This window comes from Leiobunum rupestre, chromosome 6, assembly GCF_980474605.1.
Source record: "Leiobunum rupestre chromosome 6, qqLeiRupe1.1.hap1, whole genome shotgun sequence".
NCBI lineage: Eukaryota > Metazoa > Arthropoda > Arachnida > Opiliones > Sclerosomatidae > Leiobunum > Leiobunum rupestre.
This window is the reverse complement of record NC_143389.1, coordinates 56,000,476-56,027,504: the sequence shown is the minus strand read 5'-3', so window position 1 is coordinate 56,027,504 and position 27,029 is coordinate 56,000,476. Positions and strand designations below refer to the sequence as shown.

At 38.6% G+C, this 27,029-nt stretch overlaps 2 protein-coding genes across 4 annotated transcripts; one reads left to right on the top strand and one right to left on the bottom strand.

Moving 5' to 3' along the window:
• Positions 1-645: 645 nt before the first annotated feature.
• On the bottom strand, positions 646-24,004 carry shn (zinc finger protein schnurri). 3 transcript variants are annotated; one of them, XM_090177153.1, is made up of 10 exons: positions 23,687-24,004; positions 15,148-18,293; positions 14,313-14,487; positions 11,449-11,843; positions 9,926-10,023; positions 9,531-9,856; positions 7,734-9,465; positions 6,531-7,275; positions 5,916-6,020; positions 646-4,970 (listed from the first exon to the last, which is right to left on the bottom strand). In XM_090177153.1, exons 1-10 carry the CDS (start codon positions 23,718-23,720, stop codon positions 4,875-4,877), a joined length of 6,852 nt encoding a protein of 2,283 aa, XP_090033279.1. In that variant the 5' UTR covers positions 23,721-24,004; the 3' UTR covers positions 646-4,874. The 3 variants fall into 3 exon arrangements, with proteins under 3 accessions (XP_090033279.1, XP_090033278.1, XP_090033280.1); XM_090177152.1 differs by having other exon boundaries at positions 11,449-11,850; positions 14,317-14,487; XM_090177154.1 differs by lacking the exon at positions 23,687-24,004 and adding an exon at positions 20,842-21,828 and having other exon boundaries at positions 11,449-11,850; positions 14,317-14,487.
• A 374-nt stretch (positions 24,005-24,378) lies between these two features.
• On the top strand, positions 24,379-27,020 carry LOC149942676 (androgen-induced gene 1 protein-like). Its single transcript, XM_090177155.1, has 7 exons — positions 24,379-24,715; positions 24,808-24,884; positions 24,965-25,093; positions 25,156-25,257; positions 25,323-25,435; positions 25,500-25,651; positions 26,728-27,020. Exons 1-7 carry the CDS (start codon positions 24,622-24,624, stop codon positions 26,760-26,762), a joined length of 702 nt encoding a protein of 233 aa, XP_090033281.1. The 5' UTR covers positions 24,379-24,621; the 3' UTR covers positions 26,763-27,020.
• Positions 27,021-27,029: the final 9 nt, after the last annotated feature.

The window sequence follows — 27,029 nt, the reverse complement described above, 5'->3', positions numbered from 1 at the left end:
ATGTTAATATAAACTGAAAATTAAGAAATTCCACGTGCAAGCAAATCGAGACATTCGGTATATTCAAAGAAATTGTGTTTTCCTTTAATAATTTCTTTGATTAAAGAGCTGGTTAACAGCAAACCACCCTTTAAAGAATTTTTAGTCAATCAGAAATCGTAAAACCCTTTAGGTGATCGACTATTATCAAAAGTCTATAATATAAACTGTAAAAATTGGAATAACGCGGAATAATGTAAAAACTGGAATAACGCGAAATAATGTAAAACCTGGAATACCGCGGAATATTGTAAAAACTGGAGTAACGCGGAAAATGTAAAAACTGGACAAATTTCACTATTTTTTTTATCTTTCGACTGTGTTATTCGAAATCGATTCGTTTCTTTCAAAGTGGTTCTTCGGTCGATCGGGTTGTGGATACCCAAGTATGCGTGACCAGTGGCGTAGCTAGCATGGTGTACTAGTCAAAACATGTAAAAACATTTTTACGAATATCTCTAGTTTGTGTAAGTTTTTATGTTTTTAAGTACTATGTGCTTAAAGGGAGTATAATCTAAATAAAAAAAAGCATCTGGTAACACACGCTACCAATTAGTTAAGGTAAAGCTCCACAAAGATGGAAATAAATTCACAAAGACAATAAAATGTACGGCTTCTGCTTTCAGCAGTTCGCTATTTAATGTTTTTTTCTCATTATGCATTCAATAACTATACATTATACTCAGTATTCGTAACAATATGTCTGAGGTATTAACAAGTAACAATTAAAAAAAAAATTACAGTCTAGGACCAAAAAGTGCCTCCTTAATATTAAGGTAGTTTTTCATTCGAGGGGATGGGAAAGGGGAGGTGTAGGGTGTTGTCAGAATGATATATAAAAAAAAAACACGTCTCATACACATTCTTTCTCGTTATAATTATATGTACAACTTATTTTGTAAAAAAAAAGCTTTACATTGATTAATTGTAAAAGCAAAAAAAAATACTTTTAAAAGACTATAACAGTGGGTTTGCTGGCAAATTTAACAATAAAAAATGACACTTTCTCAAAGCGACTTTTAACAAAACAATATGACATTTGGGGATGAAAGGGGGATTACCACTATGTCCCGTAAAAAAAAGATTTTTTAATTAATTAAAAAGTTATGTTTTAGGTTTAGTCTTTTTTAATTTATAGTTATCTAGGGTGATGTGAAGAAAAGTTGACTGTTACAATAGGAAAGATATTTCCGAGAGATGAAAAAATGAGGTATTTTCTGAATTACGGTTTTTAAGGGCAGTTAATGTATAGTTTACTATTACGGATTTTTATGTTTATTTTAGGAAGACAAAAATTCATGGTTTTATTTTAAAATGGGTTTTGCTGTTTCAAAGATGTGTAGTTGAATATTTTCTTGAGGTACACCGGTATCGAAAAAACTAAAAATGTTTTAAAAGTTTTTTTAAATTAAACTTTATACCATAATTGTATCTGTAAAGGTCTTTCATATTTTGAGCAATGGATATGTCATAAGTGTAGAATTATGAGAAATGAATCATTTTTGACAATTTTATGGAATTAAGACTAAAATATTTAGGTAATTACTATCAAGGTCAACATGTAAAAATTTGCTACAATGGAATAAATGAAAATTAAATAATTTTATACGAAGTACAAGTATAATGAAGATAAATATTTTTTCAAGAAAGTAGTTAAAAGGTGTAAAAGTGATTAGTTGGGAGCTTGCTAATTATTGCTCAGGTACTAGCACCTTTTAAGGTTATTTTAAAATAAATTTTCACTCATGGTATAGTGAATAATTGAAAAAAGCAATTTTTGAAAAGAAGAACAATTTTTTTTTCAAGAATAAATAATAATTTTTGAATAATGCGAAAACCGCAATATAAAATTATGAATTAGTACAAATACGGTAGTACTGAAAATTGTTTTTGACACGTACATAAACGTTAAGCTATTTAGAGATAAAACTAAATTACCTAGTACATATTTTCCCTGCTAGATAGAGCTAGAAGATTTAATACTCAACACTCAATAAACGTATTGTTTTTTTCCACTGCTATACAAAATGTACAATTCTTTTACGATAACATCATTTAGGTTTTTCTTCCACTATTTTTTTTATATACACCATTGTATTTTCATATAAATTCATTCACATTTTTAATTTTTATCAGTAACTTTCGACTAAAATTGTTTTGAATTTAAAGTTATCTTTTGTTTTAAATGTTCATAAACAATTGTACTAATTCAGATTAAATAAATCTATTATTTTGAAACAAAAAATTTACGTTTGATTATCATTTGGCTTTCGGGCCATGTATATATCAATTATCATTATATTGTACATTATATATATGGCACCCATCTGCTCTATTTTTAAACAAATATATCTATATATAAAGCCAAGCTAGCTTTGGCATATTGTATTTGATATTTGCTTATAATAAAAAGGTATAATAAAATTTAATATAAACGAGATTTTTTTGCAGTAATATAAAGAAGTGTTTTGGCTATTTTGGGGATAGGAGAATAATTAGAGAGCGTACCAGTTTCTTAATATTAACACTTATACTGTTATTAGCATAAGTAACGTAATCAAAATAAGTATGATTCTTAATAAAGTTAATTTTCTTTAACAACCCCCTTTTTCGACACTGACTCTTTCGCCCAGCTTGCATTAGAACTGACTACTATATTTAGCCTTTGCTATATTTAGAAACTAGGGGGCTCGGTTTTCACCTAAGCCTTGTTATCGTAATAACTCCCCAAAAATTAGTTCAGTGGTAATGTCACACTGATTAGTCTTACATTACTTATGTTATTAGTATATTGTTGGTTTTTTCCGATAAAAATTAAAAATGCTAGCTACAGTTCTTAAATTCCATATGCCCAAATCTTATGTACTGGCAGTTTTAGCTAGCACCAAAACATAAGGAAAACACATAGCATGGTACTATTGTTAATGATTATGGTTGTACTTTCATTTAAGCCAAAACAAAAGCACATGGCTTCTATGTAAATACGTAAAATTCCAAAAACAAAAAACGTTTCACGTTACGATGAAAATTTGTTTTAACTACTTTTTAAAATTTTACACTGTACAAAACCATTACGAATATATTTGCTTTAAAAATGGGTGCTTGGTAAATTTACAAAATTTAATGGAAATAATTGCGTAAAGGAAAAAAGGTAAAATTTGTCTATACATTAATTAAAGTGAAAAAGTGAGACAAAATCTGTACACAATCGTGAAATATCGCAATAATGAACTTGATGACAACTGCATGAATTATTTCTAAAAATCCAACGCTTGTATAGTAATTTGTACATTTTACGGGGTTAGTTTGAAAAAAAAAAATTAAATGACTGATTATATATAGTCAGGCAAGACTAACGAAGCGACAATTAGTTTGATAAAATACTAACTAATATTCCATTTTTGCAAAATTCTGTTTGGTTTTTTGCTTTATATGGCAGAAATATATTTCGATTTGAGGTAATATTTATATTTTATGTTTGAGCCAATAGAAACGCATAGTAGTAGAGATCTGTCTACAGTTTGTCATGATTATATAATATTTACATAAAAATCTATAGGAAAAATATTTGTTTTATTATATCTGTTTGAATGTGCGTTGTTTTTAAGTTGTACCTAAACTCGCCTGGCGCGATACTGATTTACAAAATATCGGGAGGAAAGGACGAGGGGGCGTATTATTTTAATTTATAGAAAAAAACAAAATTCTAATTGTATAGTTGCCATGGTTCTTAACAAAAAATTAGCTTATAGCAGAAATATATAAAATATCTCTTATGAGAGAAGTATCCAATTAGGCTCTAAAAATGAAATGTGTAACTTGGCAGGCTAGTGTCAGTTTTCAATTGGAGCAAATTTCTGGCATGCAACAAGGCTCAAGATTATATAAATGTATTACTCCCCCTGACGAAGTAAAACGTAAAAATTACAATATGTAGGGGTATTTATTTATAAATTATGTTTTCGTGATTGTTTTAGAAAATTACTATAATGATGTAATTCGCCTGGCATTATTTTATCTTTCAAAATCAGTGAGTGCCTGCGAAGGTACATTTTTCAAACAAATAATATTAGGAGAGTAAGGAGACGGATACTTCATTCTAAAAGATGTATTATTTATTGTTATCTGTTCTGAATAACGTGGTTACGGTAAACTAAATAGTATTTATTTAGTTTGTATGGACTTAGTAAGCGTTGGCAAAATAAGAAATTTCATGCAATTTCAACAATAACAAAGAAACATTGTTCTTTTGTACTTAATTACATTTTAGACATTGCATCTAAGTTTTACCAAGAGTTCATGACAGCACCCCACAAGTAGCCCAGTTGGAGAGTTAAAAAAAATGTAACAAGGCGCCTCCCATAAAAACGCCCCCTATTGAGCGTTGTTTCCACAAAAAAATGCTGTTTCTGAGTGGGGGTAGACTTATAGTTAATTTGTTTGATATGGCTACCACGGTGTAGGGCAGCCTTGACTCTTGGTTCGATAATAATTAAAATTAATAATATTACTATTTATGTTATTAATATTTATACATAGCGCCTACGGTTCAAGGGGTGTGTCACATAGGTGTTTTAGTTTTAGTGTCCTACCAATACGAAACACACAAAATTATGTTGGAAGGAACTTTTCATCAAAAAAGGGGGATTAAAGTGACATTGAAATCGCGCACTTTTTTTTAACAGACACCCAACACATTCCCTCGTGCAAGTTACCACAACATTATTTTTAGAAGTTCCTCAAAAGCTATCGAATATCCCATTTTTGGTGTGTTCAAGAAAAAGATGAAACGTTTATGAATACCAGGAAAGAGTGCCAGTTTACTTGTATGATCACTAACTAGCGTCATTTAAATGAGCTTGAACGTGTCGTTGAAAGTCCACGGCAATTGCAAATGACTTGCCACATTCGTGACACATGTATGGTTTATCCTAAAAAAAGGCAACTAAAAATTAGTTCAAGAACACTTTGAAATATATGATGAAAAAAACAAAAATTAGAGGAAGCGATGTTAAAAAGCCTTTACCAATTCTAAAGTGGTGTAAGCAAAGATTCAAACACATTATACAACAATTTACCAACTAGTCCCAATAGCACGTAACTCGATTTAGCTTTTTTGGCGTTTACTAACAGTTACCATATAGTTTCTAAGTTATTGATTTTTTACTATTTTTAAAAATTATTGGGGAAAACTATATTTTAAAATTAAGGAAGCGTAATGGTGGTATTAGTTGGGTGAACATAAATTTAACAGTGTGGAAATTGAAAGTCGGCCGGCCATGTTTTGTTACTGCAACACAAATATTAGTTTATAAACTTAATTTGAAGGACTGTTTCCATTTGACCAAAATAAAATTGTAAAATGTTAACGCTCTTAATGACACATAAAACCACTAAGAAATCTTCAAACTTAAAACAACATGCAATAGTGTCAAAACTATCATTTAGCAAAATCTATGTGCAACCAGAAAGTGATATCCACAATTCCATTTACATTAGGTCTCTAATACTGTTCCATAACTGTGTTTCTTGGAAAATATTTCAGTGAAAGCTACACACAGTGACGTCAACACAGGAAGAAAATCGCCCCTAGCCAAGCCTGCTAGAGGGTGTCACAAAACGTTCTCACAAAAAAATATTTCCAGGTGAAAAATAAAGGGTGCCACACTTGTGGAACAATATTATTTACTTTTGCATACACTACTTGAAATCGAATTTGATTTCAAACCACCAATTTTGGAAAATTCCAATTTCTGGTCACAAAACCACTAAATGGCGAGAGATTCCAAGCTAGCCAATAAGGCAGGTAGTGTCACAAAGCAATAATCCGTAAAGTGTAACCCAACAAAAGCAAAGGTGAGAAAGCAGTGACATACCTGTTGATGAGTGGCAAGGTGAGTTGCTAGCATGACGGAAGAGGTAAATCCGGCATCACAAGTTTCGCATATGAAAGGCCTCAACTGAGCGTGAGTCAGCAGGTGCTAAAATAAAAAGAAGCAAGTGTGTTAATATATGACTATCAAATGATAATGATTAGGGCCATATGTAACGTGATTAAAAAGTGTGACACTGAACAATTTCAGTTAATGGTAGTTTGTTGTAGTACAAAGTTTTGGAACACTAAACTCGTCAATCACTACATATCTGTTTTGTTGGCAGAATAATTGGCAGTTTACTATAAATACGAGTTATTGTGACAAAACTGAAGTGTTTATGACAATCAATTTAATTTTATGTTCATATTCACTTATTTGTCATAATTTTGTCAAAGTAATTTTTATTTCCACTAAGACTTGGATGCTCCATTAAAAAGGCTTGTGCCGATTAACAATTTCAAAGACAAGAACTCGCAGAGTGTTAGGCATTTAACTACATTAAGGTCATTGGTGAAACATCCCACTCAAAACATTTTGTGTTCGCAGAATAGTTAGTGCTATATCTATTCTATTACGTTACTTATGCGAGGGATGATAATAAAATGTAAAAGTTACCTGCTGTAATGTATTTTGAGTAGGAAACTGTTTACGGCAAATGTCGCAGGAAAAACTATCGGCAATGATTCCGTTGGTAATAGTTCTGTCGCAATCCAACCACTGAGGTGTCGGTTCCTTGCTGGATTTCTGGACCTGTTCCTGGGCGGGAGAGTTGACGGTGGAGGCGGTGGATGGGTGGCAAGAAGGCCACTGATTTCCCGTCGCTTGCTGCTGGTTTTGTTGCTGTGGATGGTCACAATAGAGATGAACTTGCAAGAATTTGGCACTCTTGAAAACCCGGCTGCACAGGTGGCAAGTGCACGAACGATGCAAGAACGGCACGTTGGATTCAACAGTAACGTTGACTTTCCGCGCTTCCGTCGAAGGGTACTCTTCTATTCCCGGCGCCGTTCCTTGATGAACCCCACCGACACTCGCGCAGTTGACCACGGAACCGGCGTCCGCGAACAGCATGGTCTGCGGCGCGAGCGATGTTGAAGGTGACTTGTTCATCATCGTGCAAGCGACGATACCGCTGTCTTCAGGTTCTCTCTTGACCGCCTGGTTGGGGGCGGAGGCAAGCGTGGCCGGCGATATTTTGCCCAAAGGAGGCCGAGAATACTGATGGCTGCTGTTGGCCTGGATGGGCGAAGAAATGATGGATGATCTTCGGAGAGGCGGACCGGAAAGGTTTTCGTCAGATGGGTGAATGGTAGGAAGTGACGGTGATAATGAATACTGTACAGGCGCGGGAAGTTTAATGCTAAAAGAATCAAAGGTAAGATTTGTCTGGTTAAGTGATACGAAATGGTTATCAGTTATTGATATGGCGATTTTACCGATTTATCTAAATTATCGGCTGTTACCAATTTATCAGTTTCCATCAAAATTACATTTATTATTAATAGGTAAGAGCTACCGATATTGATTTTACATGGCCTATCACCCAACTAATCGGTAAACACCTATTCTATACCTATTTCAGCCCTTTTTTTCCAATCATTGAACATATTTTGTCAAAGAGGGCTTCATAATAGCTTAGAACCGTTAACATTGACGTAACTAACGTCGGTTCAAGTTCGACTGCTAAGGCTGCTATATAATTTTTTTGTGAAAGCAGTTTGGAAATCAGTATCGGAATCGATTTACTACATCGGAATCAGTAAAATGACGAAATCAATCGATACAAGGTTGAACGAATATCGAAAAAGATAACTGTACCTTTGAGTTTCTTGAATGACCTCACTTTCTTTAACTACGTGATGAATGTTATTGACGACTTGAGGGTGAGGAGGAGCCTGACCATCGGCGGTGTGCCACCTCATTCGTCGAGGGTCTTGCTGGTACAAACGATGAGCCATCAACTGCAAACTGTCTAAAGAATTCTCGCAATCGGTCGTGTCAATCTCGTTGAGATTGACCCCAGAGCGTTCCATCTCGGCGTACATGCCGAAAGGAAGTTTGCCCAAACACTCCAGTTTCATGATGTGCATTTTCGAGCGCAAATGTTTGGCCAAATGGCCGTGAATCCGAAACGCGATTTTGCAGTCGCCGCACTTGAAAGGCCGAGGATTGTCCGTGGTGGGGGTCCCGAAGGTCATATTCATGTTGACTTTGTTGTAGTGACTCACCGACCGTTTGTGTTTCTGCAAGTGACCCTTGGTCCGAAACGACACGGCGCAACTCTCACAACGAAAAGGCCTCTCGAAATAGTGAATGTTGACGTGCAGGCGCAATTGGCTCGGTTTGGAGAACGTCTTGTTGCAAATGCTGCACGAACACTTTCCCTCGGACTCGATGCGCACGTGGTTGGAGGTAGAGATCGAAGAGCCGCTGGGCACCGTCGCCGACAGACGAAATTCTATTTGCGAGTTACCAGCGCCGCTGCGGCGATCAGCCGGGTTGCAAGGCTGCCTCTCTTTGACGCCGTAATTGTCCATCATCCCCGAAGAGCCGATGGGGCCCCCGCACGCGTCTTCTATATGATTACACTGACTATCATTGTCCATCGAATTCTGAGAAACGGGAGACAGGGGATGCTGATAGTCGTCCGCTTCGGAACTATAGGCCCCTTCCAGCATGTCCACCGAGCCGTCGACGTCCAGATTGTCGGACATTTCGTAAGGCAATTTAGAGGTCATTTCTTCGCCGTCCGAAGCTTGGAAATAAGTTCCGTGAGGCACTCGGTTCGAGGAACCCTTCGAGTAGACGTATTCGACGCCGCCGCAACTATTCCTTTCCGGGGACATCATGGTCAGGTCGCTTCCGGGGGACACCATCACGTCGTAGGCTTTACCGTCGTTAATGAGCACCGACGACGAACCGTCCATGGGCACCACCGGCAAGAGACTCGACTTCCACAAGTGAGGCGTCAGGGACAAGGGCAAATGACCCGCATTTTCGCGGGGTTCCTTCGTAATCCTCAAGTCCATCGGTTGCTCTCCGTTCAAGGAGACCCAACTCTTTTGAATCAGGGCCTCGTTTCGTTTCGCGTCTTCTTCGCTCAGTAAAATCATTCCAGACGTCTCGGTCTCTCTAATTTCGTAGGAGGTCGAGGTAGAAGGGTTGTTACTACAAGCCATCGTTCTAGATTCTCCCACAGCGGACATCGAATAGCGTCTGGATGACGTCATCGTTTCCAACTGATCTTCCAGAACAACTGGCAAAGAACTCGCGAAACTGATGACTCTCGTTTGTAAATGTTCCCTGTTTGAGGACACTCCTTCTCCACCGACAACCTGAATATCGGCGCCGTTTCCCGATCGGGCCGGGGGCATATTCACGGAGTAGGACCGCCGGCGAGACTTGGGCGACAGCTCGTTGACCGTCGTCCAATGAACTCGGGGGACGCCACTCAAATTATCGTTAACGCTGACCTCTTCGGCTATGTCGCTTCCGGACAAGACGCAGCCAGCTGCCGAAGACAGCGATTCCATAGAACCAACGCTACCTTCTATAAAAACAGAACGAAAAAATTAGAATTTCAAGCTGGACCAGGACCGAGCGACGACTTCGTACCCGATTTGTGTATTTGAGGAGACGGCGATGCCATCACCCAATCACTCGTGCAATTGTCGATTCGGTTCAACCCGCAAGATGATAAATTTAAGAGACTACGAGCCGCTTCCCTCTCCTGCTCCCAGCCAATTTCGTTTTCCGCGATCAGAGCAACCAGGGGAGTAGTATCTGCCAGTGACGACGCTGCGGCCAAGTCGGGACTCGTAGAAGAAATTATAACGGTTGAGGAAGAAACTGGAACTATCGGTTCAGCGTCTTCGAATTGCTCAGAGTCCCCAGTTACGCCATCGACGTCCTTCTCCGAAGAACACATTTCTTCGTCATCTCTGCAGGTTTTCAAGTAATACACGGATTATTGATAAAAACGTCACGAAAATATTCGTCGAAAATCGAACCTGTGATCTTGGCTATCGTCTTCGTCTTCATCGTAATCACTTTCATCTTCGTCCTCGTCTAAATCATCATCATCGTCATCTTCATCCGCGTCAGAAAACTAAGGTTTAAGATACGATATTAAGGACAAGCACTTATTTCCTCGCCAAAATACTTATTTCCTCGCCAAAATACTTATTTCCCCGCCACAATTCTTCTTTATATTCGTAAAAAAGTTCCAACTTTATATTCGTAAAAAAGTTCCAACTTTATATTCGTAAAAAAGTTCCAACTTTATATTCGTAAAAAAGTTCCAACTTTATATTCGTAAAAAAGTTCCAACTTTATATTCGTAAAAAAGTTCCAACTTTATATTCGTAAAAAAGTTCCAACTTTATATTCGTAAAAAAGTTCCAACTTTATATTCGTAAAAAAGTTCCAACTTTATATTCGTAAAAAAGTTCCAACTTTATATTCGTAAAAAAGTTCCAACTTTATATTCGTAAAAAAGTTCCAACTTTATATTCGTAAAAAAGTTCCAACTTTATATTCGTAAAAAAGTTCCAACTTTATATTCGTAAAAAAGTTCCAACTTTATATTCGTAAAAAAGTTCCAACTTTATATTCGTAAAAAAGTTCCAACTTTATATTCGTAAAAAAGTTCCAACTTTATATTCGTAAAAAAGTTCCAACTTTATATTCGTAAAAAAGTTCCAACTTTATATTCGTAAAAAAGTTCCAACTTTATATTCGTAAAAAAGTTCCAACTTTATATTCGTAAAAAAGTTCCAACTTTATATTCGTAAAAAAGTTCCAACTTTATATTCGTAAAAAAGTTCCAACTTTATATTCGTAAAAAAGTTCCAACTTTATATTCGTAAAAAGTTCCAACTTTATATTCGTAAAAAGTTCCAACTTTATATTCGTAAAAAGTTCCAACTTTATATTCGTAAAAAGTTCCAACTTTATATTCGTAAAAAGTTCCAACTTTATATTCGTAAAAAGTTCCAACTTTATATTCGTAAAAAGTTCCAACTTTATATTCGTAAAAAGTTCCAACTTTATATTCGTAAAAAGTTCCAACTTTATATTCGTAAAAAGTTCCAACTTTATATTCGTAAAAAGTTCCAACTTTATATTCGTAAAAAGTTCCAACTTTATATTCGTAAAAAGTTCCAACTTTATATTCGTAAAAAGTTCCAACTTTATATTCGTAAAAAGTTCCAACTTTATATTCGTAAAAAGTTCCAACTTTATATTCGTAAAAAGTTCCAACTTTATATTCGTAAAAAGTTCCAACTTTATATTCGTAAAAAGTTCCAACTTTATATTCGTAAAAAGTTCCAACTTTATATTCGTAAAAAGTTCCAACTTTATATTCGTAAAAAGTTCCAACTTTATATTCGTTTTCATTCTATTTTATAATTCCATAATCTATATTTTAAACGTCATAATCTATATATTTGTTTTTATTTATTCTTGGTCGTAATGGCGTTGGGAAAACATGATTGGCAAAAAGTGCGCGTATATATTGACTTAGAATTACTTGTTTGGACAAAGCAGATTCGTCGATTTGAGAATCATCAATGGTAGTGGGTACAGGCACGATTCCGAGTTCCAAGCATTTCTTATGGTGAGCTTTTGATTTCATATGCTTGGTCAGATTCCCTTTCGTCTTGAAGGCGAACGCGCAGTGGCTACACTTGTACGGTCTCAAATCGGTATGAGTGCGAATGTGCTTCTTGAGCATGCTCGGCTTCTTGCAGCGAATCCCGCATTCTTCGCAGACGTATTTGCCGCGGCCTCGGCCTCGGATGTAAGTATAGTCTTCATTCGAACGAAAACCCCCTTGAAAGATACGCACTCGCTTCGGAGATTTGCTCACGACAACCTCCGCCACTTGATCCCCGGGTAGTTTCGTTAATGTACTAACACCATCTTCTTCATTCTAAGGTTACAACAAGAAAATGGAAAATGTGAAGACTATTCGACACGAAACAAAGCTAAGAGTGGTTTTTACTCCGGCAAAAACGCTACGACGGCGAGACGCAAAAAATTAACGTTAGGCCTAATAAAATTTTTTGTGTCGACGGTCATCGTTGCGGCGTTTTGGCTCTAGTGAAAACCAGTCCTTACGCCGAATACAATTTTTGAGTCAACACTGGTCGTCGCGGTCAGTTTTGCCTTAACTTTAATCATATTGTGCAAGAAAGATGTACCCAAAATTGCCTTCCACCTAACCAAGAATGTATTCGGGTGAACAGGGAATTTGCCTATTGATTCCTGGAAGAAAAACCACGCCCTTCCACCTTTCTCCCGGTAAGTGGCAGTACGAACGCAAGCTCTTTGAGTAGGCGGATAATTATGAAAACGTAGGCTATAGTAGCGACCACTCTGTTAACCTCAATACATTAATAATAACCACCTTAGGCCCAAGTCATGTAGCGACTTTTAATGCCTTTAATTCAGATGGCCGAATTACAATGCGTAGGAAGGTGGTGGAAAGCCCTTCATGCCACGCGAGACAACAGCTCCCTTACACTAACTATTACCAATAACCCCAACAAGTTTTTATGGAAAGGGGAAACTGAAGAACCAGTGGGGAGAAAACTTGCAAACTCAACATCGAAGGAGTGCCAGAATCTGGGATCGAACCCGGCTTCTCTTGCTGCGAGACGAAAGTGCTAACCACTCCGCCACCTCTCATTCTTGCTGACACCTATTTATGGTGCGTCAACCGAAAATATTCCGCAGCCCACTATACATTCTGTGCCGGGAATAGCTAGTAATAGAAGTTTTGCATGTGAAGGTCCGGAAGTACATACTTAGTAAATTTATTATAGACCACTACTAGACTTATAACGGAAGTCAACTAACATTGCGGTCTTTAAAAGAAAGCAATTGCAATTGGGGACAAGGTCAAGATGACCGCTTGTAACTCGTGAAATCATTGCGTATAAATAAACGCGCAATACCTAACAAATAAAAGCAGGACACTATATAGGTATACACTTGGAATGTCTAAGGAAGATTTTTACGGCCGTGATGAAGCTCGTAAAAAAAAGGGCGTGTCTTAAAGCGGGAAAACTCACGAGAAAAACTCTGGCGCCTCGCTACCCTCATTCGACGAAAACTCGTTATTAAGCCTAGTCATGGTTATTATATTATTAGCTTCCCTGATTATCTCTTTTATAACCATACAAATACCTGAAATTAGGTATCACTACACTTCTTTCGCGAAGAACATTATAATTACTTCAAAATATTAAGAACGATAACAAATTGAGGTTTTTAAATCCATTGTTTTATAAGCCTTTTTTGCGTGGGAAGATCGCCTATTTGTTACCATGACGACGCATTACTTTCGCGTCAAACCTCCAACCAATGAATTTGAAATGTCGTGTTACGTCTTACACTTGACGTAGTTAAGCCCCGCCTTTTTCTCGACGCGCTTTCGTATCACCGTCCCAATGGAACCTTAGACATTCCAAGTTTATACCTCTATAGTTTCCTGTTAAAAGGCATTGTCCCGAGCCATAAATGAATATTACATAGGTAGTGTACAGGAAAACAATAGAATTTGATAGCGTAGCGTTATTAATAAATCTTATACTGTTACGGTATTAGCCATTAACGGCACACGTCCTCCAAAATCATAATATTGGGTCATTATTTAGCTATACGATTCGTAATCAACAACCCTAGTTACATCAGCCCACTAGATGGTGGAAGGTATTTCGGTGTGGTTAAAATTAATCTCCTAACCAAAGTAATTTTAGTCTCATATGACGTAATTCACAGCCAATTAAATTTGCTACATTTAGTTACTTCTCGAGTCCGGGGTCAACAACCACTTGCACGCGTGATTGGTTGTACAAACGTGTACAACCAATCACTGTCAGCTGCAGAGTACCTAACCTATTACAGAGACCGAGGCAGGGTTCGTACGAAATGTTCTGATCTAAAATTCCTGACTTTTCCAGGTTATCCCTGACCAATTTTGCCAATATTACTGACCTTTTTGGTTATATTTTTGGACATTTTTTATATTATTTTAGTTAAAAAATTCTTTGTTAATGTGGGGTTTGGTTGACTAACTAAAATCCCTGACTTATCCCAGACTTTCTACGAAAATATTTAAATCCCTGACATTTTTCCTCCATTTTACAGATCCCCGACTTATCCAGGTTTTCCAGGACATCCAGGTTCTGTACGAACCCTGCGAGGCGCCATTACACGTTTAATGCTTTATAATTTTACGCAATTTTTAAGCACCACGCCACTAAACATTATTTTGGACAGTGGCGTCAGTAAAAGTCGAACGAAAATGTATCAACCAATAAAACGGCAGATTGACTTAAACGTAATCAGAAATTGTCCACTATGTACTCCAAGAACAAAGCGCGACACCAACCTTTTGATTATTTTCTTCAGAGTCACTTTCGTAAGGTTTCTTTTCCGGAACAACCCCTTGCAAACTTTCTTGACCAACAACACTCTTTCCTTCATCCGTTGGGTCACTTTCCATGCCTATCTGACCAGAACTGGTCTCCAGAGACAAAACCCTCTCGCCTGTTTTCGTGTCCTGCAAAGTAGCGGTAGCAAAACCAGACGTTTTATTAGGAATCACTTACAGATAAAAAAAAATACTTAAAAAATCTACAAATGGATGACGAATGACAGGGTATAATAATATCAAAGCTTGAAAAAACCTATGCACCAAAAGCAGCTTTATACGGACGATGTGTAGCAAACAGCGGACAAATGAACTAGGTTTTGGTTATAATTAGTATTTTTGTGTGTTTTTTACGTGATGGATTTGACACAGATGAGTCACAAAATGCGCTCTATGAAGAACAAACACAAGATGGTAAATTTCTACGAATCCGCGAGTAAGATAATGTTAAGATGAATTGGGTTAGAAAGGGAAAGGGTTTAGAGTTGCTCCGACATGTTATGACCAATTATAATGATACAGCCTCCACCGAAAACCACCACCAAGAGCCAAAGCTCGCCATTGCACGTCCCCTTTCTGGCTGGGTTAAGTAGCGCTATAAAAGCAAAAAAGCGTGTCTAGACAAGTAGCGAGTAGTTACGTCGGACGTTCACTATGATTATTATCACGATTATTTTGTATCGCTCATGCACATCCACTCGAGTTTCAACGCAAGGCAATGAATGGGGGACAGTTTTGAACAAAAATCTTAAGAATAAGAGACACGGCTGGCCAACACGCAAAACTTACCGACGCCGGATCGGTTCGTTTCCCATTTTCGATAGGATACAACGATTCTTGCGTTTTCGACACTTCGACGTCGGTTTTGCGAAACTGCCAATAGCTGGAATGAGTGACGACCAAACTGTCGCTCACGGTCGAGATGGAGTACACGAGCGGTAAGCCGTTTTGTCCTTTCCTGGTGTTGTACAACGAGATCTCTTGTCCCGGAGTCAGACCTAACGGCGACTCCTTACGCGGGTAGCACTGCCAATTAGAGTACATCGACAACTTGGGTTGCGTCTTTTGCAAGACGAACATGGGTTGCAAACGGTATATACAACAGTAGAACGATTTGGTGGAGCACTTGAGCGATAAACTGGTATAGGCTTGGCCGTTTAGGTAGAGTTGAATGCGACTTCGCTTGGGCCGGGGGGTTTCCGGACTGACGATTGTAGAGCCGATCAGAGTGACGGCTTTTTTGGACAGCGGCAAAGTAGTCGGTCTGGAAGCGACTTGTTGGGTTTTGGCGAAAAGAAACTTCTTTGGATTTTTACCCTCTTCGAGCGGCGGCGCGGATTCGGTCAGCGAATGGTCAGCGGGGGCTCGAACGGGGCTACAGGGGCTGAGAATGACTGTCGGAACGATCACGTTCTCGGTCGATTGTTTTTGAGCAATTGGCGAGGGGCTTTTGTTGACTAGTTTCGCGTCCGTCGCGGGAAGATTGTCCGATCTTGCATCGCTAGTGGAGCTCTCTATCGAAGGCGTAGTAGAATGATTGAGAGGCTGATTAAGGCAGACGGGACGGTTCGGTTCGGAGCATTGTTGCGATAAAAGCCAACTTTCGACAGCGCCGGCGTTTCTATTCGCTTTGATGACGCTAGCCGCGTCCGTTATCCCCAAATTGGTCGTCGTAGAATGAGGACTAACTATCACGGAGCCTGGAAGGCTCAAACTTGGAGTCGAAGCGAAACTAGAGGTGATAGTCGGGATACCCCTAGTTTGGCTGTCGGAATAATGCACCATGGTTCCGCCGGAACTCAAGACGGATTTGGAGATCGTCACCACCACGGAAGGGGTGGTGACGGTTTCCATAGTGACCGTTGGAAGAAGAGATGCCACTGTGAAATTAGCGTTTCTGGAAGGGAAACCACTCACGTCGGTATTGAAGGACGTGGCGCTGGAGCAGACGCTGGTACGCCCGTGCTTGACGACGTCTTGGTAGCCGAAGACGCCATCCGTCTTCGCGAAGGAAAAGACGGGTTCGGACGTTTTCCTTTTCTTGGAGGGCGAGACGTTCCTGGTGGCTCCGCTCAATAGCTGCTTCTTGAGGATTTGTCCCGACCCGAAATCGGGCCGAGGGTAGCTGAACGACGAAGAGCGCTTGTTGACGGCGCCGGTTGTTTTCCAGTCCGTGCTGAGCGGTACTCCCAAATGATTCGAACGCGAAGGTGCTTCGACGATCCCTTTGCAGTAGTGCGACTTGTGGGCTTCCAAATTCTCTCTACTTCGAAATCCGATGTTGCAAATAAGGCAGTAATAAACGGGACTTTGCTCGGGCCTAGTACCGTTGTCCCCGTTCACCAGGCTTCTACAATTACTACTTTGACTATCTTCGTCACCCGGTACTGGCGACTTCCTCAAGGGCGAACCGCGCGCTTTCAGCAACAAGTCTTTAATGATGCTGCCTTCCGGATTTTCGGGGTGTTTGTCGCCATCTAGCGACACGCATTCGCTCGATTTACCGAACGCGTCTCCCGGATACGCGACTTCCGTCATTTTCTGGTCTCGAGAGGACAGCGAAGGAAAATGTACGATTTTGGGTTTGACCTTGGAGTCCAAAGACATTTTCCGGCCTCCGAGCGCCTCGTTTCGATAAGGGACTTCGTCCACTTTGCCCAATAGAGCCGAGTGAAGTTTGGACTTGAACTTGGGGGAGGCCGGTCTCTTGTACTTGACGGTGACTTCTTCGCTGTAGCGTCGAAACTTGTTGTTGCTTTTGTATTTCTTGGACTCGTCGTCGCTGTTACTTTCGGAGGCCATACTCGATTGTCTCATGTAGCGCTTGACCCACAAAGGGTCCTGCGTCTCGACGATGGCCGCGTTCTCGGAGATAATTTTGCTAATGCGCTGCTCGATCACTTCGGGCCGGGTTAGTTTCGAAGTCCTAGAGATACAGTACCCCGAGAGAGTTTGCATAGAACTGGACTGAGTGATCGCTACGTCTACGTTCAGAACGGGATTTTGGGGAATAGGAGGAGACGGAGCGAGGCGCGTCAGCGCGTTCGACAGCGAAAACGTCGAACTGGGCAAACTGTGACAACGAGTTCGAGGAAGGTCGTCGCTTTCCGGTTTCAGAGTGTCCATTTCCCGGCGGCCGCAGTCCACGCTCAGGGGGTCGGTGACCGCCGGTTTGTCGAGGACGAGTCCGGACAAGACCCTTTCGATGTTGGAGGCTCTCACCCCGTAAACGGAGCTGGGCATGGCGACGTTCGAGTATTGCACCGCCAGACGAAGCTTGTCACGAGCGAACACGTCGGAAAAACTATTCGAACTTCCGGGGGTCGAAACGTCTCGAAGGGGAGGGCTGGAAAGGCTAGTTTCTTCCCTCTTCACGGCCCGCCATGGGAGGGAAGACACGATGGGGCCTCTGCCCACGAGACTACGACTTTCGTTGTCCTCGCTGTTGGACTTGAGAATCTCGACCTCGTTGGACTCGAACGACGTCACCGAGATGGCGGGAATCACCCTGTCGGAATCTGGCAGGCACCCGTTCAATGGACCAGCCATTTTCGGGGTTCCCGCTTCTTCGGCCGCGCGCGGTAACATTTCGCATTCGTCGCTCGTTTTGGCCAGTAGCGGAGACTCCGGAACGAGAGTGGGCGGATTGCACGAGCAAACGGTGACGGTGGCTTCGCAACGGGGGCAAAAAGGCCGAGAGAGGTTTTGGGCAACCGACTGTTGCATCGGCTGGGGACTCATGGACACGACCCCGGTTCTCCTCCTTCTGCCGGAGGAGACGACGGGGAGCGCGGGAAGAGGATCCTCGCGAAAAGAGTCTCGCTGAAGAACAATTTGGCCGCCACTTTGTGACTCATCCGCGGCAATCCCATTTTGAACAAGAGGAGACGCCTCGCTTAAGGAGACGTCCGACATCTCCTCCGCGTCCAACTCGGCTGAAATTAATAAATTGCCAGCTGTAAACAAAGCTTAACAACGCGTTTACCCGCCACTCTGCCGTCCGTACGCGTTAGGCCAGGCGCTCGCTGCTCTTCGTAACGTTTCCGTCCTACCTTTCACAAGCCTTTGCTTCGTAACGGAGACAATGCCTTCTGGAAGGCAGGACGGATACGAAACGGAGAGCCAGTGGGCGCCTAGCCTTAGGCTTCACCGTCGACACGCGACAATTAAAAATGCGTTAGTTATCTTCATTATTCCCGACGTTTTATCCTCGTATTCTTTTGAGAATTTAACTTGGCAGATATTGTCGCGAAGGTATAATTACTAACGTAGGTACCTTTCACGTGACATTGCCTCTACACGGAAATGATAGTACGTTTCCCCACTAAAATCCTGCTTTTAAAAACTCTACGTCAGATTTCTCATTTACAAATTTTTACAAAATCCTCAAATATTTTATTCCGAATTTCTCAAATATTTTTTTAAAATTTCTCAAATATTTTTTTCAAATTTCTCAAATATTTTTTTCAAATTTCTCAAATATTTTTTTCAAATTTCTCAAATATTTTTTTCAAATTTCTCAAATATTTTTTTCAAATTTCTCAAATATTTTTTTCAAATTTCTCAAATATATTTTTTCCAAATTTCTCAAATATATTTTTTCCAAATTTCTCAAATATATTTTTTCCAAATTTCTCAAATATATTTTCCCCAAATTTCTCAAATATATTTTCCCCAAATTTCTCAAATATATTTTCCCCAAATTTCTCAAATATATTTTCCCCAAATTTCTCAAATATATTTTCCCCAAATTTCTCAAATATATTTTCCCCAAATTTCTCAAATATATTTTCCCCAAATTTCTCAAATATATTTTCCCCAAATTTCTCAAATATATTTTCCCCAAATTTCTCAAATATATTTTCCCCAAATTTCTCAAATATATTTTCCCCAAATTTCTCAAATATTTTTTCCCCAAATTTCTCAAATATTTTTTCCCCAAATTTCTCAAATATATTTTCCCCAAATTTCTCAAATATATTTTCCCCAAATTTCTCAAATATATTTTCCCCAAATTTCTCAAATATATTTTCCCCAAATTTCTCAAATATTTTTTCCCCAAATTTCTCAAATATTTTTTCCCCAAATTTCTCAAATATTTTTTCCCCAAATTTCTCAAATATTTTTTCCCCAAATTTCTCAAATATTTTTTCCCCAAATTTCTCAAATATTTTTTCCCCAAATTTCTCAAATATTTTTTCCCCAAATTTCTCAAATATTTTTTCCCCAAATTTCTCAAATATTTTTTCCCCAAATTTCTCAAATATTTTTTCCCCAAATTTCTCAAATATTTTTTCCCCAAATTTCTCAAATATTTTTTCCCCAAATTTCTCAAATATTTTTTCCCCAAATTTCTCAAATATTTTTTCCCCAAATTTCTCAAATATTTTTTCCCCAAATTTCTCAAATATTTTTTCCCCAAATTTCTCAAATATTTTTTCCCCAAATTTCTCAAATATTTTTTCCCCAAATTTCTCAAATACAAAGGAAACCATTAAATTTAAACGAAAACAATCGTAACATTGAAAACCCTCGATAAAAAATGAAGGCTCATTAGTCAAAACAGAGGCACCACACTACAGCTACCTTGATTAGAGGTACTGGTAATCTAATACATGGGAGAAACCCCATGGGGGCGAAACGGTGCCAACTCGTTAGCGTGATATCATCCCAGATGTCACGGATAAAACGGCTTCGTTTAATTGGCTAAATAACGCGCACGTGGTTTTCCAACGCAATGTAAAGGTTTCAATTAAACTATTGATTTGTTTTGTCGAAATAAAGGGCAAATGTCCAACTCACATTCAAAACTGCTCTTTTATAGCTTTAAAAAAAAATTCAAGAAAGTTTCGTTTATCGAATTTTGATTGAAACAATCTAAATTTACGAGCGTTTCATTCAAACAAATACACGTGTATTTACTTGGAACAAAATCGAGCTTTTTCGCTTCAATTTCAAAGCGTTTAATTTTCGTAAAATGAAGATTGTCAAATATTTTTACAGTAGGTGTAAAATTCGTATTTTTACTTGAAAATACGACTAACTGGAAATTTTAAAAGTTGGCGTTTACAAGGTTTTACCACAAGACAGCCCAAAAGATCTTTGTTAAACAGTCTTTTTAGATATTTATGTGAAACGTACAAACGGAGGTGGTTTTAGGAACACTGCCAACCTGACGATGTAGAAAATACTACTTCCTAGAAATCTGTACACAGATAAACAGGCATTTGAAACCTTAATACGGCCTTTACGAACAATGATCAGCCCATTGTAAAAATATTTATAATATTAAAATGGATTTAAAATGTAAAATCCCAAACATTAAATATAAAACACTTAAGGCGATTTCACGTTTTATGTGTTCTATATTTATCCATCTCTCAATGACAATCGCGAGTCACACACACACACGGGCTCTAGAGCTAACCCAAATTCAAGGAATACCCCTTCCCCTTTAAAAAAGAATTCCGGTACATTCCATACCTCATGATTCCTCGACTGAAATGGTTTTGGTTTTAAATTGAAGACAGGCGGAAATCGAGGATAACCTTGGTCTGAATCTCCAACCGCACTTATAATTGGGAGCCAAAATGAGACATAACAAGTACAATCGTACGTTTGTCTCCGCTAGTTTTGGTAAACACGATAAACGGATAAAAGAGTCCGAGGAGAAAGAACGCGCGTGCATCTGGTGGGAGGGGGTGGCTAGCCAAAAAAAAGGGGGGGGGGGGTATTTAAAGGCGCGCGAAGGCCCATTGAAAGTCACGTGACCCTGAAAACCTATCCTTCGTCCCTGTGACGCATTCTGGGGTGATTCCCGGGCTTCGCTATTTTATCCGTACGCGAAATTTTCGATAAGTTATAATCAGTGGCGACAAGGAGGGTTTACCGATGGAAAGAGTCTATAATGTCGCGGCAATGTACCGGGTTGAAATATTTTTGGCGCTACTTGAAAGTTTCCCCGATAAGACGAGGAAGGGGCAAAAAATTGACGTCAGCTCGCCGCTTAAGATAAGCGATAGCTTACATAGTCTTTGGATATAATGGAAAGAGCGTTTTCAAACGCCCACTCGTAAATACGGAAAAATGGCGATTTTAGGGGGGAGATTCGTCGTAGACAGACGCACCTTTTCAAAGATAACGAAAAAATACGAAGCCCTAGAAATAAAATTTTATTCCCTGTAGGTACGATTACGTTTGGATCTTTGTATTTTGTACCGATGTAACCGTCACTCCCCCGCGCAACATTCTACTCTTAAAAATAAGAGCTCAAAGTTTATATCGAATAACCCAACACCCTTAGTAACCAAAAAATAATGTAACGGTACAACCTAGTACAAAGTTTGGAATGAAATCAACTTTGTATTGTATTAAGTTTTCGGTTTTATTCAGTTTTGTACTTGGGAGAGATAATTTAACCAAGCGAAGCGAGTTCTACTATTAGATTAGAAATATTTGTGTCCGCGATAATTTAGGAGTACCTTGAAATTTTAAAGCATCGATTTAAACTAATTTTGTTTATTGCTCCTGTTTTGAGTAGAAATCCAGGGTTTAAATCTAAAAATTAATTTGATTTAAATATTTTAATTATTTTAATAGACTTTGATTTTTAAACATTTTATGTCAACTAAATTTTAAATAAATCTTGATTAAAAAAATTAAATTTAAGTTTAGTTGGCTTTGATTTGACATTGTTAAGGAAACTATTTTTGTACCTTTTCGTAAATATACTGAATTATATTATCAGACTTAAGACAATGATTTATTTAATAATTTAATTTTTTAAATAATTTATTTATATCGGATAATCCCGAGTTTAACGTGATTAATATTTAACTTTCTAGTGTTTAAAAAGGAGAATAAATGGGTCACCTGTTAACTCTATAAAAGGCGGCGGACATCGTGCCCGCATAACCCTTAAAGACGCTTTCAAATGGACTGGCACTCTGGCAGATAACTCCGGGAACAGATTCGCAGGCAGTGGGTAAAGTATTAAAGAAGCCAAGGAGACTGGAGTGTCTCCCACCCTCCTCCTACCGGGGGGGGGGGACTAAAGAAGTAACGTCCCCCCCCCGCAACGCCGAATGTAAAAAACCGGCGAGAGAGAGTGCGAATAATCTAGCGACACAAACAAGTGCTTCGCTATCGAGGTTGGCGCCTCCGTGGCTGCGTTCCACTGGAAAACGCCACAAGCCTGTCTTTCAGGGGAGGGTGGCGAGCACGGCGGGTAAGAGGAGGGGGGATAAAATCCAGAATGAAAGTAAAGCTACGAGGATCAAGGAAGGGGAAAAAAAGCTACGAAGCAAGCCGAAAGCTGCCGATACTGCAGCTTTGGGCTAGCCCCGAAGCCGTTCAAACGCTCTTTCAACGAGCGTAGCCAATTAGCTAGCGGCATTTATATTCCAGTTGGTTGTTACTTCACCGAATGAGGTAAGCTATCGCGAAAGAGAAATTCCTGAAAAACACGACGAATTGCGCCCCCCCCCCCCTTGTCTTACGCCCCTCCCTCCCTCCCACAACATTTTTCATTATAAAAAGTCTGCCGTCTCGAACGTTCATTGGGTGATTGCGCAAGATTCAAATTAGCAAACGGGGGAAGCTGTTTTCTAGCTCCTGGCTTACAATACAGTTGTAATCGGTGAACAAACAACGCGGTGCGAAGTGAACTAAATAGGTCTTACAAACTGACTATTTTGTAACTTAGAATTTTATTTAGAACTTATTCGATAAGAACTCGATAAATAAAAATCGAATGATATTGGGTATGAGGGGGTTTCCCCCTTTACGATAAACAACCCCCCTTCCGCTTGTAGGTCAAAATTTATCGATGTACACCGCTACTAAGTTATGACCTAATTCTTAGGAAATATTACCGCAATTTGACTACAGCCATTGAAGAATTTCTAAATATTGGGAGAGAAAGAAAACGCTTTTCGTTCGGCGAATCTTCGCAGCCGCGATTTTGAGAAACGAGGCTTTGCTAAGAATTTTCGGGAGGGGATATCCCTCTTTCGAATACGAGGGATATCCCTTCTCACTCGGTCGGTCGGTCGGAGGTTTCCCGAACTGCTTTCCCCCTTTCCTAACGAAGGCGAAGCGTGACTCAACCCCCCTCCGATGAAAGCGCAAAATCGGGAAACACCACTGCCATGGAAAAACGCCGTACCCGATCGCTAGGCCTAACGTTACGCGAAACTGTTTACGACGGGGGGATATCATCTCGGAGACATTCGCCATTCTTTCTCTCTCTCTCATCAGCCGAGTGTTAAAAACAATTTGGACGACCCTACTTTTATTTGTCAGAATGAAAGTGAATAAAAAGACTCACATTGCGAAAAATGACCTTGTTTCCGACGTGGCATTGTACACAAATTTTCTCTTCCCCGAATCAGTGAAAGCGGCGGGGCCTAAGCCCGAGTGGAAAGCGGCCGAGAGAGGCTCGCGAAGTTGTTTTCACTATCCGTACCCGATTTTACAGGAAGGGTCTTCCCACACGTGGCCGAAATGATGGGCGGCCGACATCTTCGTCTATTTATTATTTCATTCCACCTCTAAAATAGCGTAAGCGAAGCTTAAACCAAAGCCGTAATGAACTTAACTTAAAAACAGAGCCACACGACTATCGAAAGTGAGGGAACGCGACTTATTTTTGTTTTGTTTAACCAGATGGCGTTAATTATGAAAAAAAAGGCGACCAGAGCGACGCCAGTCACCAAATAACCTTGAGTTATTCGTGACGTCATTTTACGCTATCTTGTGGAGGGGAGGGAATGTAAACCACCAAAGGCCATTCGAAATGCAAAAAGCATAGTAAAATGATTAAATTCTCACAAATTGTAATAGAAATTAAAATTTATAATATTTGAATATTTAATTTTTTCGTCCAAAAATAATAAGTAGAGAAATTTACGATTGCACCGGGTGGAAGGTATATTTTGTTAGCCAAAGTTGGCCGTTAACTATCGTCCTTTTACCTTTTGGAAAAAAAATGGCCGTGCCCATTGGAGACAATATGAAAATAGCCATAAAATCCCCCCCCCCCCTTAAATTATGGTGAATATGCGCCACTAACAAGTCACCCCCGGCACCGGCTTGCGGCTTCTGGCATTTTCATTGAGTACGTGGGTTCATAAAAGGTTGTTCCGTTCAAATCCGTTTTGGTATGAACGTGATCTCCCTATTTAAGTTCTAAAGAATTAACCTTTGAAACGTCAAAATAATCCACGTAAGCGTTGTACGTTTACCATATAAAATTAAAACGTAATGGCATCTAAAATGAACATCAAGTGGTTGAAGATCTACCATCTACTTGTATTTTTGATCTACATGTACGCCTTGAATTTCTATGAGACGCTAGGTAATTTTTAATTTGCATAAGTAAAATTTTAATACATAATGCAAATAATAGTGACTAGTTTGCCAAATAAAGTACTCATTCATTACCCATAGCGGAGATACGGAAAAATCTTACAACTGATAACAGAGCGTGGTTTGGCAATTTTAAATATCTAACCTACTGGAATGTTGTAAGTAATTTGTAAAATAAAGCAAAGATTAACAATGAAAACTCGAATCAAAGTAAGACAATGACATTTTGACTTCATAGGTTGCCCAAGCATTGGTATTCAGTGTAGCGACTATCATGGATTTCATTCCATTATCAAATCATTATCAAGTCAAGCTTCATAACTTTAGGAATTTACTAGTCACAGGGATAGCGGTTCCTTACGCAATAGTAAAATTTCAAATATTCCAATTGAAATTGTACAATTTAATAGAAAATTATCATACTTACAGAATGTTTGCGTATCTTTTTGGTCAATTTATGCGGTAGACAGAGAACTGATCTTCCCAAAAGCGTTTGAGAAATATTACCCGCAATGGCTGAACCATCTTTCCGTAAAAAATCACCCCGTTACAATAAATAAATGTCAATGTATTAATAACAAAAAATTTATATTTAGCACACTCTGATGTTACCGTTAATTATCATTGAAATAAGTACCAGGAATTACACTTGGAAAAGATGGCAATCTCTTCAAGCTGGGTTGTGTTTCGGAGGGGCTTATTTAATCTGGTACACGCCTCCCACGTAAAATATATTAAAATCTATAATTTTAATACAACTTTTTCTTTGATAGGATATTCTTCATTGGATTTGTCTACAATATTTGGGTGTACCCTATTCTATATCAAATGAGCAATTTACATCGTTTGATCTTCTTTACAATTATGGCTATTGTATCAGTGGCTGAGTATTTCGCAACTGAATATTTGAACTCTCTGATTTGGGGTAATATTAATATATTTTCCTTATTTGCATTAACATAAGTAACATAACAGATATAAGGATGACACTGAATGATATATGTTAATGAAATTTCTGTAAGAGGAAACTTCTCTGTCCCCACTTCCGAATCGCTACAAGTTAGTTTGATGGCGTTTAGAAACAAAGTGAGAGCAGAGGATGAAATAAGAATTTTTTAGAACTGCCCAAAAAAATAACGGCGAGAGACCTGCTATATACAAACTAAACCCTCAAAACATAATTTCAATTGGCTATAAAACCAATTGGAACCTTGGAATTATTTTATTTTTTAACAACTTGGTAAAAAAGGGATGTAAATAAGTAACTTAGCTACGTTTGTCGATATGTACTGGAAGACCCGTCGACCACGACATCTTCGTATTTTAAATTTTTCATACTTTTTTGCGATAAATTCACGACAAATAGCACTGCCCAAATCCGAGTTTGAGAACTCAGTTTAGACCCTCAGTGAAAGTTTAAATAAGTCCATTTAAAGTACCAATCTTCTAGTAATTATTATTTATCAAAGGAAGTGTCATTCTTACTTCTAAAGAGTTTGAATTTTCATTAGGCTTTGGCTGCCATATAAAAAAAAAGCAATCAGCAGAGATTTGTCCAACCTTGTAACTTGGCAATTCCTAAGATTAATAACCACTTGGCACATCATGATTTATGTTTTTCATTGGTGAATTGGACTTATAAAAATTTATCGTTGGGAGAATAGAACTTACATATAGTATATTACTTATGGCATTACTGGTATGGAACTGAAATTCATTGTACATGCACCTTCAGAATTTTGCATTTCAAATTATAGAGAAGGTTTCCTGTGAACTAGTTGTAGACCAATTTCACCAATGCAACTTTGAAAGTGGCCATTATGCGTAAACCTAGTTTGTAAATGCTGGTTAAACAAAATGGCTGACTCCATTGAAGCATAAGTATGAAAATGGTGTATAAAGCTTGAATTTTTGCGATTTAATACAAAGCTCCTTAGTTTCAACAATGCACTATTATAATTTTTATCATAAAATAGTCTTTAATTTTCTTATAAATTGCAGGTAGAAAAAGGCTCACCAGTAGTCGAAGAAGATAAACATCAAAATGAAACTCAAATTAAAGGGACCCCATGGAAATTATATATTAAAAAAAGATTATGGTTAGGTTGTCAGGGTATGTGCATCTTTATTCCTTGAAATCCAAGATGGTTATATAGAATTATTACTTTAAAAATGACTTATTTAAAATATAAGGTACCTGTAAATTTTGGTTAAATTAATTTTGCATTTTTTTTTAATACTCTTATACCATTTTGTAATTATAGTAAAAAATAAACCATATTTTCTTTATAGTTGCGAATGTT